This window comes from Xyrauchen texanus, chromosome 25 (assembly GCF_025860055.1).
Source record: "Xyrauchen texanus isolate HMW12.3.18 chromosome 25, RBS_HiC_50CHRs, whole genome shotgun sequence".
Lineage (NCBI taxonomy): Eukaryota > Metazoa > Chordata > Actinopteri > Cypriniformes > Catostomidae > Xyrauchen > Xyrauchen texanus.
The window spans coordinates 10,746,469-10,761,071 of record NC_068300.1 but is presented as its reverse complement, the minus strand read 5'-3'; the positions used below and the strand labels follow the sequence as shown (position 1 = coordinate 10,761,071).

Genomic DNA, 14,603 nt, shown 5'->3' with positions numbered 1-14,603 from the left:
ACAGCACCATCACTATTTGACTGAAAAAGGAAGTGATCCCAAGCCTAGTTTTTGTGATGTATTGAACATTGTTGTTGCTAATTTCTGCTGATTTAAACTGATCATCATCATTTTAAAGGCATCTGTAAGAATGGTTGAAAATGACAAATGAAACGGTAATGTTTTGCAGCGTTTTCCAGCAAACGTTTTTTTTTTTAAATTTATGGATTATGTTTATGTATCGCCTTTTTGCACCTTTCACTTTGATTGTATGGACCTACAGAGATATTCTTCTAAAAAATGTATTTGTGTTCAGCAGAAGAAAGTCATACACATCTTATATGGCATGAGGGTGAGTAAATGATGTGAGAATTTTCATTTTTGTGTGAACTGTCCTTTAAAGTAATCCTTTACAGGACCAGAAATGTGTATAAAGACAGTAAATGGGGTAAATTTTGCTACTCATTTTACATTTAAGTGTCAAAACTATGTAGAAAGTTAACAGCAGATAATATGGACATAAAATTAGTTTATTGCTCATTTATATACAACGATTGTCTTTATGGAAAAGCGACATTTTTTTCATTCAAAACTCAAATTTGCACTTTTCAGATTCAACGTCGCATTTTCAAGGGTAAAGTATTTCATCAATATCCACATCCGGTATTAAAGGATATAAAAATGACACAATTTATTGGGAGCCATAATGCGTTTGGAGAGCTGCCTTTAAGGATTACCACACAAAGGCACCAGGTGAATAATGAATCGTCTTGGCACTGGTTTGCAACATGGTGATGCTAATTTCTGCTCTTTACAAACTTCAGCAGAGTGCCTCATTTGTATTCATTGCCATGCAAGATGAATATGCAAAAAAAGCTGAATCAGGCCAACTACGTGGACATCTTGAGCTATATTACGTAACTCTGTTTAATTAAAGTTTGTATCCCATTTAACTTCTGCTAAATCTTTCTGATGAAGAGGGAAATTAAGGTGCATATTAGGCATTCACTTCCATTGTAAGTGCCTCACTCTAACACAGATTTTTGCTTTATTATTTATTTTTAAGAAAAGGAGGGATGTCTAAACACATTTTTATGGTAATCAACATTATGCCACAAATACTGTCGATTGAGCTTAACTTGTATTGAACCCGGAATATTCATTATTATGATTCAGTTATTTGTCTGCATCTTTTTTTTGTTTGTTTTTCTGCTTCATCACGCTACCCTACATGTAGTTCTTGTATAACAAACATTTCTTAGGCATTTCATGATGGAACAGAGAAGCAAACATTAAAAATGAAAAGCGAATTTTAAAGTAAATGGTACAACCTTCTGTGGATGCTTTATATTTGTTGTGTATACACAGTACACAGAATATATTTAGCTAATGCTTTTGGCACTGGCTCCGTCTTTCATCCAAAAAGTGTTCACTCATATCAAGCCAACTCATTCTTTACAGCAAGTAGTCACAGTGTGTTCTATCGACCTTGTGTTCACCCATAAATCACACATCTATGAGACCGACCCTTTCTTCCTCTTACGGTCTAAACCCTTTTTGCACATTATACTTTATTGGACTGGCCAAGGCTTATTAAGGAGAAGAGAACTTGATTTGGTTAGCTGACCATTGTCTGTAGGGAATTATACAACAAAAAGTTTTTGTCAGTTTGACATTCTGTAGAAAAAAGAAGGAATCTACATGAGTGGTGCTTGGTAGTGTAAAATTTACCAACACGATGCTAGGGTGTTGAAAGATGTTGCCAGGGCAGTTTTCTGAGTGGTTGCTAGGGAAGTGCTGGATGGTTGTTAAAAGGAAGTTACATGCTGAAGTCTCTAACCTTCAAGGTATAGTTCACCCAAAAAATATACATTTACTCTCCCTCATGCCATCATAGATGTGCATGAATTACTTTCTTCTGCTGAACACAAATGAAGATTTTTATAAGAATATCTCCATTCTGTTGGTCCATTCAATGCAAGTGAATGGTGGCCAGAATTTTGAAGCTCCAAAAAGCACATAAAAGCAGCATAAAACAATCCATAAAACTCCAGTGTTTAAATCCATGTCGTCAGAAGGGATATGATAGGTGTGGGTGAGAAACAGAACAATATTTATGTCCTTTATTTTTTTTTATTATAAATCCTCCTCCCTGCCCAGTAGGTGGCGATATGCACATAAATTGCGAATTGACAAAAACAAAGGAAGAATGTGGAAGTGAATGTGGACATTTAAAGTAAAAAAAAGATTAAGACCAATGGAGGCTTGTGGAAAACTTTTATGCTGCCTTAGTGTGCTTTTTTGAGCTTCAAAGTTCTGGCCACCATTCACATGCATTTATGGACCTACAGAGTTGAGATATTTTTGCTAAAAATCTTTGTTTGTGTTCAGTAGATGAAAGAAAGTCATGCATCTGCGATGGCATGAGGGTGAGTAAATTATGAGATAATTAAAATGTTTTTTTAAGTAAGAGCAGTACGCTTGCCTTAGCAAACTAATTAGCAAAAATAACTGATAAAATGTAATACAATTTCATGAGAGGTCTCCTAGAAACAAGTACGATACCTAGAATGATTTTTCCATTCTGAAACTTTTTGGTAGTGCTGCATGGAGAGGACATGTGATGAAGTGGCTAATGATAAACAACGCTTTCAGAGGAACCATAAAATGAAGTCAGTTTGCAAGCAATCATAGAGGTTCTGAGCTTGCGAAATAAACAGTGGTGCATTCAGCACTGTGAACAGCATTTCTCTCAAACAGAGCAATAATGCTTATGTGCCATTTTCCTCCATCAGCTTCAATAAAGGAGTCTAATGAGCACAGAAGACAAATGTTTCTCCTTGTTTCCCCTTAAAATGGATGCCTGTATTGCAGCAGAGGGGCACTGTTAATAGTCAGGCACAGTGCAAACAGTCCCGACTCTCCAAAGAAATTAAACAAGATAGAATCTTGAGTTGTGTTTAACCCTACTGTACATTTAAGGAAGGTTGCAATAGCATAATCATCCTTTAATATTCTAAATGGTCTTCTGTCTATGGGTTAATCTCATGATAGCATGCCCAGGTCATGTTACACCCCAAAAGTAAAAAAACAACAACAGTTTAATTATGGAAGAAAGAATATGAAGCCTTTTCAAGAGTTTTTGCATTCTGACATTATTGTAATTATAATTAAGCACATTTTCTCTCACAGTGTCTCTGAATGTTTTTTAAAGAAAAATAATTATTCCTATTATTCTCAATGGTGATTCTCAGCATAGGTGTTGCTAGATCCTATTTGGGGGGTGGGTGGCTTCAACCTGCTCTAATTGAATATCAGCCCCCTAAAAATACCCCCCCGAAAACGCATACAATGCAAAACATTGCTGTTTAATTTGTCTTTTTCAACCATTCTTACTGATGCCTTTAAAATGATGATGACTAATTCTCAATTTCAACTAAACATCTAGGTTACTATTGTAACCTCCGTTCCCTGATGGAGGGAATGAGACGTTGTGTCGAAGAAGCGACACTAGGTGTCTCTCTTGAGAGCCTCGTGGCCCTAGTGTCGCTTCTTCGACACAACGTCGAAGTGAGCGACAGACGGGGAACGTCTAGGTTACTATTGTAACCTCCATTCCATGATGGAGGGAATGAGACGTTGTGTCCTCCCAGCCACGACGCTGAACCGAGCCACTGTTTTGGCCGAACCTCATTCTCGGCTCCTCAGGGCAAAAACCTGAATGGACAGACGCATTTCCCTCCCTTTATACCCGTATGTCCGGGGGCGGGACATGCAAATTCTGTCTGACAATTTCTCATTGGCCTTTTCTCAAGTTCAGAGATGTGCGACAACGTCGAAGTGAGCGACAGACGGGGAACCTCATAACCTCGCCAGATAATGTTGTCTAAGGCTACATCTACATTAAACCGGATACATTTGAAAACAACGTTTTCGTTTCAAAACGTTCTCCGTCAAGACCAGCATTTTCCAAAAGTTGCTCGTCCACACTGAAACATATGAAAACGCTTAAATCATGTTACCGCACCTGCAAAAAATCCCTGTTACATGTACAGTCTGAAACGCAATTGTCCTCGTGTTCCGTCACCGGACACCAATTCCGAGTAAACTTCCCTTCGCCTTTGAAGGAACGCAATGTGAAGGTTGTACAAAGTAAAAAAACAAATTTAATAACACTATCAAAGTGAGTATCAAGTACAACAGTGCCGCTATAACACGGGTCGCCATCTTGATTGTTTTGGTTGGATAAATCACATGACTGCGTCACGTGACAACAAATACATCATCATTTTCAGATATATTCGTTTTCACAGTCCATTACTACAACGCAAAAACGGCGTCAAAAAAGAGTGTTTTCAAAAAGCTCAATTTCCGCAGACAAAAACGCCGTCTCAGTGTGGACGGAAGGCCAAAACGGAGAGAAAAAGAGGCGTTTTCAAACGAAATCGTATCAGTGTGGACAAGGCATAAGTGATCAGAGATAAGCCCCCCTAAGATTCAAATCCTAGAATCGCCCCTGATTCTCATTATAACAAAAAAATTAATACAACAACGGGATTACCCTGGCGACCACTATGTTTGTTTATTGTTCACTTTGTGTCTTTCATTTGATTATGGGGTTTGTAGTTCTTTTCCTTGTCTTTGTTCATTGGTACTTCTGTTTATTAGTCCCAAGTGTTCCTTGTTTGCTCATTAGTCTCTGTGCATTGAATCCCTGTGTTTCCCTCTGTTCATTGTCAGTCCTTATCAATTCATGGCTGTAGTGGTTTCTTGTGTTCTCATGTTTTTGGTTTTATTTTAATTAGTTTTAATTAAAAGCCTACACTTATATCCAGCCCCTTTCATCTTTTGTTTCTGCAAACATTACAATACTACCATAAAGTACTAATTTACAAGTAAAATATATACATATATGCTATATATTAGGGCTGTCACTTTAACTCATTAATTTAGTGTGATTAATTAAAAAAAAGATTAACACAATGAATCGTGTCCCCAGACCGTAATAAGGAATATTCCAACCATCAGAGAAATTCAAGCTTGAAGTACCACCTGTTCTCTCCATGGAGCAGTAAGCGAAACTCCTCCTGTATAGACAACACACAGCTTATTCCACACAAATTAGAACAAACCACACTCGCCAACAGCAGACAGCACCAGTGGTGTAATAGTGACGGAAGAGGTGTGAATACATCATCCCCAATTAAGTATTGTATACTTAAAAAGATTGCACACGCCGCTAATGTGTAATTATTTGTTTTCAACTTGGTAGGTTTGATTTAATAGGTTTTATTAATGTTCTTTTTATTACAAGCAAGATGGGTAATACTTTATAAGTACTTTTAATTAATATAACACACATAATATGTTATAAACTGTTAATATAATGTTATAAACACATAATATGTTATAAACTGTATAAACTGGCATTGTGTATCTAATATAAGTGTAGTCATTTTCACTTTAACATGTTATATTACCATATACATTAGATATGGTCCAGCATTTAAAACTAGCACAGGTGCAGCAACACACAGTATAAGTTTAATAGCATACGTATTGAAATGCCTAAATATTTTACATTTAGCAGGCTCACAGCATAGCAAATATACAGAGCAAATTATGGTGACATACAGCACTCAATGTACAAGTTAGAAATGTCCCTAGACTACACTACTGGACAACATTTCATAAAGCATCGAGATTCTTTTTTTTTTTTTTTTTTGTAATGAATTAAATATTACTATTTATAATTATTTAATTATATATTCAAGTATTGTTTTTTTAAGGGTCTTTCTCCACAAATATATATACATGTGATTGATTCTATTAGTTAATCAGCATACTCTGTAATTAATTTGATTAAAATTAATATTAATACATTTACATTTATGCATTTGGCAGACACTTTTATCCAAAGCAACTTACAGTGCACTTATTACAGGGACAATCCCCTCGGAGCAACCTGGAGTTAAGTGCCTTACTGAAGGGCCCAACAGTGGCATCTTGGTGGTGCTGGGGCTTGAACCTCCGACCTTCTGGTCAGTAATCCTGAGCCTCAACCACTGAGCCACCACTGCCCCATCAATACATTTTTTTTAATTAATTAATTTTATATATATATATATATATAATTTCCCCTGTATAACAGTATAATTCCGGTAATGATAATTATGGTGAAATTTGCTTGATTGTTATAAAAATGTCACTATGCATTTTTTTTTTTGCATTGGGACTATTTCCAGAACCCCCAAAATCTCATTACTGTAGCATGTCTGGACGTTCTACTTTAATATCTCCATTGTTTTACATGATTATTCTCATTACCTTAACGCAGTAATTTTTTTCTGTATTACTTAATATATATATATATATATATATATATATATATATATATATATATATATATATATATATATATATATATATATATATATATATATATATATATATATATATTTTTTTTTTTTTGTTTGTTTGTTTTTTTTGCAGTAATGAGAAATGTGAGGGAAAATGTGCAGAACTGTCATGAAAATATTATCACTATGCAAAATATATAGATGGCCCTACAAATAGGCTTCATATTCTAAATGCAAAGAAATATATATATATATTTCTTGGTTCTTTTGCTTTTGGAGAAGAAATGCACTAGAATTGTTTTGGACTGGTTTTGTGACATTCACCCTTGTTCACATATTCTCATCAAAATGAAATTGAATTATGACCATCCATTTGCTTGAGAACAGAGTATTCAGAATATCTAGAGATATAGAGTTACATAGAAGTCATTGCAAATTACAGCCTACCATTTAAGCAAAACTTGTGAATCACATGGGTGAAGTCTTCATTTTTGCACATTTCTTCTTTCCTCATTAGTAAAAGTCACAGAGTTAATTTTCTTGCACCCTTTCATATGTAGATGAGGTGCGATTCTGCCACACAGAATGCTTAAATAATGCATTCACGACTGCTGTCCCATTTTCTGTTGCTAGACAGAATGTGCAATCCATGACAGCTTGCACAGACCCTCTTCCTTTCCTACAGTCTGATCGAATGCACTATATGGAAAATTAGTGGGGAGAAGACTAAATTATGACTGATAATGAGTTTAATGAAAACATGCCCTCGGGTCGATTCTTCTTTGAATATTTCCAAATTTCATTCATCAGTTGGTGCTCACGCAGCGCCAACGGCGTTGCAGATACTGTAGGTCAATGTGAACCATGCTTATCAATCCTTATAAAGGCCAGGTCATCATGAATGACTCCCGGCTCTGCCCGCTTGGAGTTAATCTTTGGAGTTGTCATGGGCATATTCTTCAAATTACAACCCTCCTTTATCTCATACCCATTAAATCGAGACACTGCAAATGTCTTTGCTCTGCAAGATTTGTTCCAATCCCCACTTTCAGTCAAAAATCATAAACGCTGCTGCATGTAACCCTCACTTACATTTCACAAGCTGTGCCCAGCTACACCAGTGTCCACTCTGTGAAACAAATAGCATTCACTTTTTATGTTTCTCACGAAAAGAGCTGTCACGGGTAATGGACTGAAACAAGTGTCTTACCCTTCAGGCCGACTATAGAGATAAGGGCCACAGCACCCATCACATCTCTCAAAGGGTAAAAATAGACCTAAAAGTTGTTGGTTGTGGCACTGTGTTAGAATGTTGTTGTAGGAAGCTGCCTGATCTTGGGGTCAGTGTAATATAATACTGAATAAAAATAATATAAATAATATTCTATTTTAAACCTACCGCAGCACTGCCATGGAATCTGGTTAAATCCTAAAACTTGGCGTAGGAACTTTCAGGGCATTTCAATTATGGTCAAATGCTCTCATCTCCTCTTCTGTCCACATAAAACCTGGTGTCATAGTTTGTTGTTATTTTAAATGTACTGTATAGAGTAACTTGTAGTCGCCAATCAAATTGAATTGGGAGCCATTTAAATGTAACGCGCTCAGCGCACGTTACCAAACTGAATTGAACGCAACACATTCTGTGCACAAGATTAAATTCATGGAGCGAGCACAGAAGGGCCTTACATGTGATCTGGACAGAGCTGCACAGGAGCAGCATGTGAATACTTTTTTGATTAAATAACTGTGGTTTTAATATTCACATAAGATCAATAGCTTGATTTCAATTTAATTTAGCGAGTGTGGCTCAGTTGGTTGGCTGTGGCTCAGTTGGTAGAGTGGGTTGGCCACTAATTGCAGGATTGGTGGTTCGAATCCCGGCCCACATGCATTGACTCCACATGCCGCAGTGTCCTTGGGCAAGACACTGAACCCCAAGTTGCTCCCAATGGCTGGCTAGCGCCTTGCATGGCAGCTCTGCCACCATTTGTGTATGAATGTCATATGAATGGTGAATATGTCACAGTGTAAAGTGCTTTGAATACTGTTAAGATTAAAAAGGCACTATATAAGTGCAGACCATTTAGATTGATCATTCAGCCCAAGACAAAGGAATAGAATGACGTGCTGTTTTTGCATTGTTTATGGAGCAGGAATCACAGCCTTACATGTACTGCAGCACTTCTGAGTTTAAATGTCCAAATGTTAAATGAGTTTTGTTTGTGGCACAAAAGCGAGTAAAACATTTTTTTTCAAAGAGATGAGGTTTTTAATATCGAGCTCTATCGAGTTTTAAATCAACCAACTCAACCTCCCTACCCTAAATACGAGCGTATTTACCCTGCTAATGGCGGGTAAACGTAGAAACTTTACCAGACATTAATAATTATTGCATTAAATTATTTTTAATTATTAATTTAACAGAATGATTTAGCAGTCACTTGTAACATTACCAATGCCAACCTAACCAATAGTGTCATAAGTGCAAATAAGAGATAAAACCAAAAATCGCGGCGATGAAACCACGTCATTTTGCCTTGGTGCTATGACACTTTCGGCTCATGTGTTGACTTGTGTGCTCTTCAGGACACGTACCCTGGTCCTTTGCATCGCAAGTGCAACACTTTATCAGTTGAGCTACTGCACAATTTGATCACACTTGAAAAACGAAAAACATGTAAATGTAGTTTGTTATGGAATGCCAACTTTAAAATGTCTCGCCTAACAAGTCATGCGGTACAGATGTCATATGATAGCAGTGTGTGGGAAAGTAAGTGATTATGAACTTAAAATATGCCATTTTACTCATGATTTAGGTGAAAAGGAAACTCCTTCGATACATACAAGTCTCAATAAAATAGCAAAAATGGAGGTATAGTAACATCATTCTATGAGACCAAGTTGGCTTCTACAGTGCCATGGCAAACGAAATGGTTTTGACTGTGTTGTGAGCTTGCAGTTTGAATTGAATGTGATGAGAGATAAAGACTGGGCTCTGCAAAAATGATATTAAGACAATAAATAGACTATACATCTTTCCATTGCAGTTGCCTTGCTGGTTGCATGCAACAACAAACAAAGCGGGACCACACCAGTGTATTTCGATTAGCAAACAAATTACTCTTATAAGCACTTTCTTTTTAATGAATCAGTAAATTACTTGCAACTCTAGTGGGATAACGCAAAGTGAAGGCTGTATTTCTTACATTTTTAACTGTAGCCCTCAGACGCTTAAACTAAACACGGCATGTAAAAGGTTCTTTGACTGTACAAAGAGCATGCATATTTAATGAGGCAAGCATTGATGCAATTTATGATTGGTTACCTGTTGCTAAGCAACTTGTTGTCGGTGCTAACCCTTTTCCAAAAGTGTGAAATGCTGTTTAACCCAGTGTTAAAAGTGCCTTTAACCAAAGGTTGACAAATGTTAACCCATGGTTGAGTGTTTTGAGAGAACCCCTGAAGAAGATAAAGAAACATGCGCGGTCCAGTAATGAAAAATATTAGGCTTAGTCCACAACAAAGCAGTTAACTGCTTCGTCAAGTTTAATGTTCTATATCTGTTCCATCCACTATTCTGTGAAAGACTAACAGAAAAATCCCCAATGTGCTATAACTGTTCTGTAATGACTGATTGGAAATAGGAACCAATCCATCAAACTGAGATGTAATCTCGGAGTGACAGGAGCAGTTCCACTCCTCTGCACAGTCTATCGGACTGATGGAAATGCTTCACAATGTAATGCATAACTGCTGACCTGCCCGGAAGAACGGCTCATCCAATACACTTCATTCTTCAGAGACAGAGACTGAGGGGAGCACTGAAAGATCTCATCATCTACAAGCTGTCTAACATTTAGTGGCATTTTAGCAATGCTGTAATCTGGTTTCAGATGAAAAGGTACATTTGTTAACATGTGTAATTACGAAAAGCACATTCAGTACTATTTTTTATTAAAGAAAATTGTGGTTCCATGGAAAAAAAGAAAGGAAAATAGCTTACAGGTTTCAGTTGACATGAGGGTAAATGGGTACAGAATTTTCATGTTGAATTTTGGGTGAACTTTTCCTTTAAATTATAGTTGCTAAGCAAAAACTCACAACTAATGTGATGCATCCTTTCAGGGAATATTTGTGCATGTTCAAATGTCAAGAAGCAAATGTATCCCTAGTAATTTCAGCTTGGCTGGACGTTTAATAAACTCTGCTATAACCACGTTTAGATAATTGTTCTAGCACCTTCTTACTCTTGTGCTATTGTTACACGAAATCATGTCCTAGAATTTTTCCCAAAGGTGAATTAATTAAACGTATTGAGTATGGCCCAGTGATGTCCTTATTAAGACTCCTAGAAGGTCAAACAGGCATTCCCAAGGGACACTCTAACACAGGGATGAGCCCTCTTCTTGTACCTCAGTGTGAAATATGCCAGTAGGACAGGTCAGTGGTCAGAATATCTGCACACAAACCCCGGGTATGGGGCAGTTTGTCCATTTAATTTAGTTTTCCTTGGTAACAATCACAGTTGGTGACATCATTTTCATTTTTGTGTAAACTATCCCTTAAATTTCTCAGAGCTGTCTAGTTCCATTTTTATGTTTAAAGAAGGCAGGTTGTAAAGGTTTCAAATGTAATAATATATAAAACGTTCACATTATTTATTGCATTATTATGTACAGTATATTTATAATATATATACAATGATGAGCCAAAACATTATGACCACCTGCCTAATATGCTGTTAGTCCTCCGTGTGCCACCAAAACAGCATGGACTCGCCAAGGTATGGACTCTACAAGACCCTTGCAGGTGTCCTGTGGTATATGCCACCAATACATTAGCAGCAGATCCTTCAAGTCCTGTAAATTGTGAGGTGGAGTCGCCATGGATCGGACTTGTTGGTCTGTGATGCTCAATTGGATTGAGATCTGGGGAATTTGGAAGCCAGAGCAATACCTTGAACACATCATGTTCCTCAAAACATTCCTGAACAATATGTGCATTGTCCCGCTGAAAGAGGCTACAGCCATCATGGAATTCCATTGCCACGAAGGGGTGTTCCTGGTCTGCAACGATGTTTAGGTAGGTGGCACATGTCAAATTGACATCTACATGAATGGGCGGACCCAGGATTTCCCAGCAGAATATTGCCCAGAGCAATTATACATAATTTTGTTCTGTTCGACTTTATGACAATAACTAATTCCACCATTGTTTATTGGAAGGTTCTTTTTCAATGTTCTAGTTATTAAATATATATAATTTAGTTGCAGTCTTAAATATAAAACAGTCTTGTTACTTTCCAAGTCAGCCTTATCTACTAAGCTTGAATCTCTCTGGGCTCTTCTGTTTTCTTTTAGTTAGTTTTGGAGTAATGAAGATACATTACATAGTTTAGTTAAAATTTTTCTAATACTAAAATTTCAGTTAATGTATTATTATTTTTTTCATTAACGATAACACCATTGCAATGGCAAAATTAACCTTAATGGGATTACTGGAAAATAGAGTGGTCCCTTGTATTACCTGCATTTTATATTGTGACCTTTATATTTTAAACTACTTTTTGCACACAGTATGTATCTTACATTTTAAGGATGTCAATATGCACATTGTTTGATGGAGAGCTAATTTGATTTGGCTAAATGTGGAATAAATCGATTACATAATTGAAAGATTAATTGATGATCAAAATAGGTCACAGCTTTAGTTATCAGCATGATTAATGGGGTTTGAAGGAGTTAAACAAGGACTGCCGAGACTCTGAGCTCCAGTTCTGATCAGCAGTCAGTGATGTAGACGGTAGAGGAGGAGGAGGAAGGAGGAGCAAACGGAAGAGCCGAGCAGCTGAGCCTTTCAGCTTTTAGTCTCTCATCAGCGGATGGCAGAGCAGTTGCCTTTGCTGTGCTTGCTTCTCTGAGAAACACACATACACAATTACGCTCTACTTTGCTGTTTGTGAAGGAGGGCTGAATTCTGTCTGCTCTGGATCATGCTGCCCTGGAAAAGGAGTAAGTTCGTGCTTGTGGAGAACGAGATGATAAGCAAGCCTAAAAGTCTCAGAGCTGGGCTGACCTACCATTCACTTCTATCGACTTTGCTCCACTCCTGCCCCGACCTCGTTCCTGACTGCCCGTTCCACTGGCTTGGAAGCGTCTTCCATAGCAAGCGTCAGAAAGTGGAGCTTAACAAAGAGGAGCCCACTTACAATGTGCGTTACCTGGGGAGCACAGTCACCATCATGGCCAAAGGGGAAGACTGCACACAGGATGCGGTGGCCAAAATATGGACTCGCAGCAACTACGGTGAACAATGCGCCAAGATGAAACTCACCGTCAGCCCTCATGGAATTCGCATGGGAGCAGATAAAGGTGGCAAAAAGAAGCCTGTCCACCTCTATTCCCTCAACCGCATTACGTACTGCACTGCTGACCCCTTCCGGCCCAAGATCTTTGCATGGATTTACAGGCATCAGGTGAAGAATAAAGCTGTTGTACTACGCTGTCATGCTGTTCTGCTGGCGAAGGTGGAGAAGGCCAGAGCATTGGCACTTAGTTTGTACCAAACCTCAACTTCTGCATTTACAGAGTTCAAACGGCTAAAACGCCAGAGCGACTTCCGTCATTGCCAACAACAACTATTGGGTGAGGATTTCGTGCCTATTATACCCCTACGAAGACTTATGAATGGACAGTGCCACTATCAGCCACCTACTGAAAAGCCTGGATGTGCCTCACGGCTGCCATCCATTACTGAGGAAGAGGAGGAAGATGATGATGAAGGAATGGTGAATGCAGAAACCACAACAACAAACAACACTCCCAGTCTCCCTCCGGAGAAAGATCTGGGAAAGATGGTAAACGAACTGGATGAGGTTTCGATTACAATTTGGGATGAAGCAAAGATGACTATAAGCACTTTGGTGTGACTTCAAATGGATACAGTTTATTGTCTTCACCACTGAGCCTACATTCTTTTGCCCACTTTGTCCGGTACGTCCACCATCGATGCACCATGAAACAGCCCCCTGGAACTCCCCCTACCTCTGTAATGGGATAAGAACCAAGGGAAGAAACTGTTCCACAGATGAAGAGCTGCATGCAGAGGTTGCTAGAGGGATTTTAACTATATGAGCCTGTACAAGCACAATAAAGGAGAACGACAGGTACACCAATCATCTGGTATTGGTTAAGAGCTTACACCAAAAAGCCTTTACCTACTCCAACATTGAGCAAAGCTTACACTGCACACCCAAAGACAAGGCATGCATCTAGTTCTCTTGATATTCCTATTGATGAGTTTGTGAGTACATGCAAACTACAAGTGCTTTTGACTGATTGACTGACAATGAGAGTGAATATTTGTATAAAGAGTGCATTTTTGAATGACCAGTTAGACTTTTGACGTATGTAATTTATCCCTGGTGACCTCTCTCAATGGACTCCGCTTCAAGGGGACTGGAGGGATGGGGTTGAAGTTTATTATTTTTTTTTTTTGGCTCTTGGAGCAGCACTAATGAATTAAACCATAACTTAGGAATCAAGCCATTGACTTGACATGTTTACTGCTACCATTCGTCATAGCTCTGCTAATCTGTAATGCATAACAAGTGGAGGCATCACCTGTGATGTTTGAGACAAACATTTTAAAATGTTTTTTAAATGGTATCTATTTTACACTGTGATTTGTTTGGGACAAATGGCAGCAAAGTGCAAAATTAGATATTGTATTTATACAAATGAGTAATTGTAATTTATGCTGATTCTGAATATGTGTTGATGTAAAGTGGTTGTTATAAAAACCCATTTTTATGGGTTGTAGCTTCCATCTGTCAATTCTGGCATGATGTTTTGTATTTCCAGCACATCATATTCATCTACTGGATAATTTGATTGAAAACAGTGAAACATTGCGTTTTCTACTCCTCTCATAATTTTTCTGAACAGTAGGATGGATGTTAATGTTTAAAAATGGAAAAATACAGTATGTTGTATAATAAAATATTGGCTCATTTTTATTCTGTGAATATTTTTGGGGGGTACATTTAGTCAGCACACCAAATGATTTGCAAATGGGAACTTTTTTCTCACATCATCATATCCAGTTTCAAAAATGTATAAATAAATAAATGAAAAAGGAAAGAAATGTCCACTGACACAGGCTGAGTGGGCTGTGGAAGGAACGCAGATTTTGTCTGCTCCTTGAGGGCACTTAGCTTTTCTCTCAAAATGAGGCAATTAATCAGCCGACTGAATTGTACAG

The 14,603-nt window shown here is 37.8% G+C and overlaps 1 protein-coding gene across 1 annotated transcript; it reads left to right on the top strand.

Moving 5' to 3' along the window:
* The first annotated feature begins 12,229 nt into the window (after positions 1-12,229).
* fam43b (family with sequence similarity 43 member B) lies at positions 12,230-14,289 on the top strand. Its single transcript, XM_052092080.1, has one exon. The coding sequence runs from the start codon at positions 12,334-12,336 to the stop codon at positions 13,267-13,269; it is 936 nt and encodes a 311-aa protein (XP_051948040.1). The 5' UTR covers positions 12,230-12,333; the 3' UTR covers positions 13,270-14,289.
* The last annotated feature ends 314 nt before the right edge of the window (positions 14,290-14,603 follow it).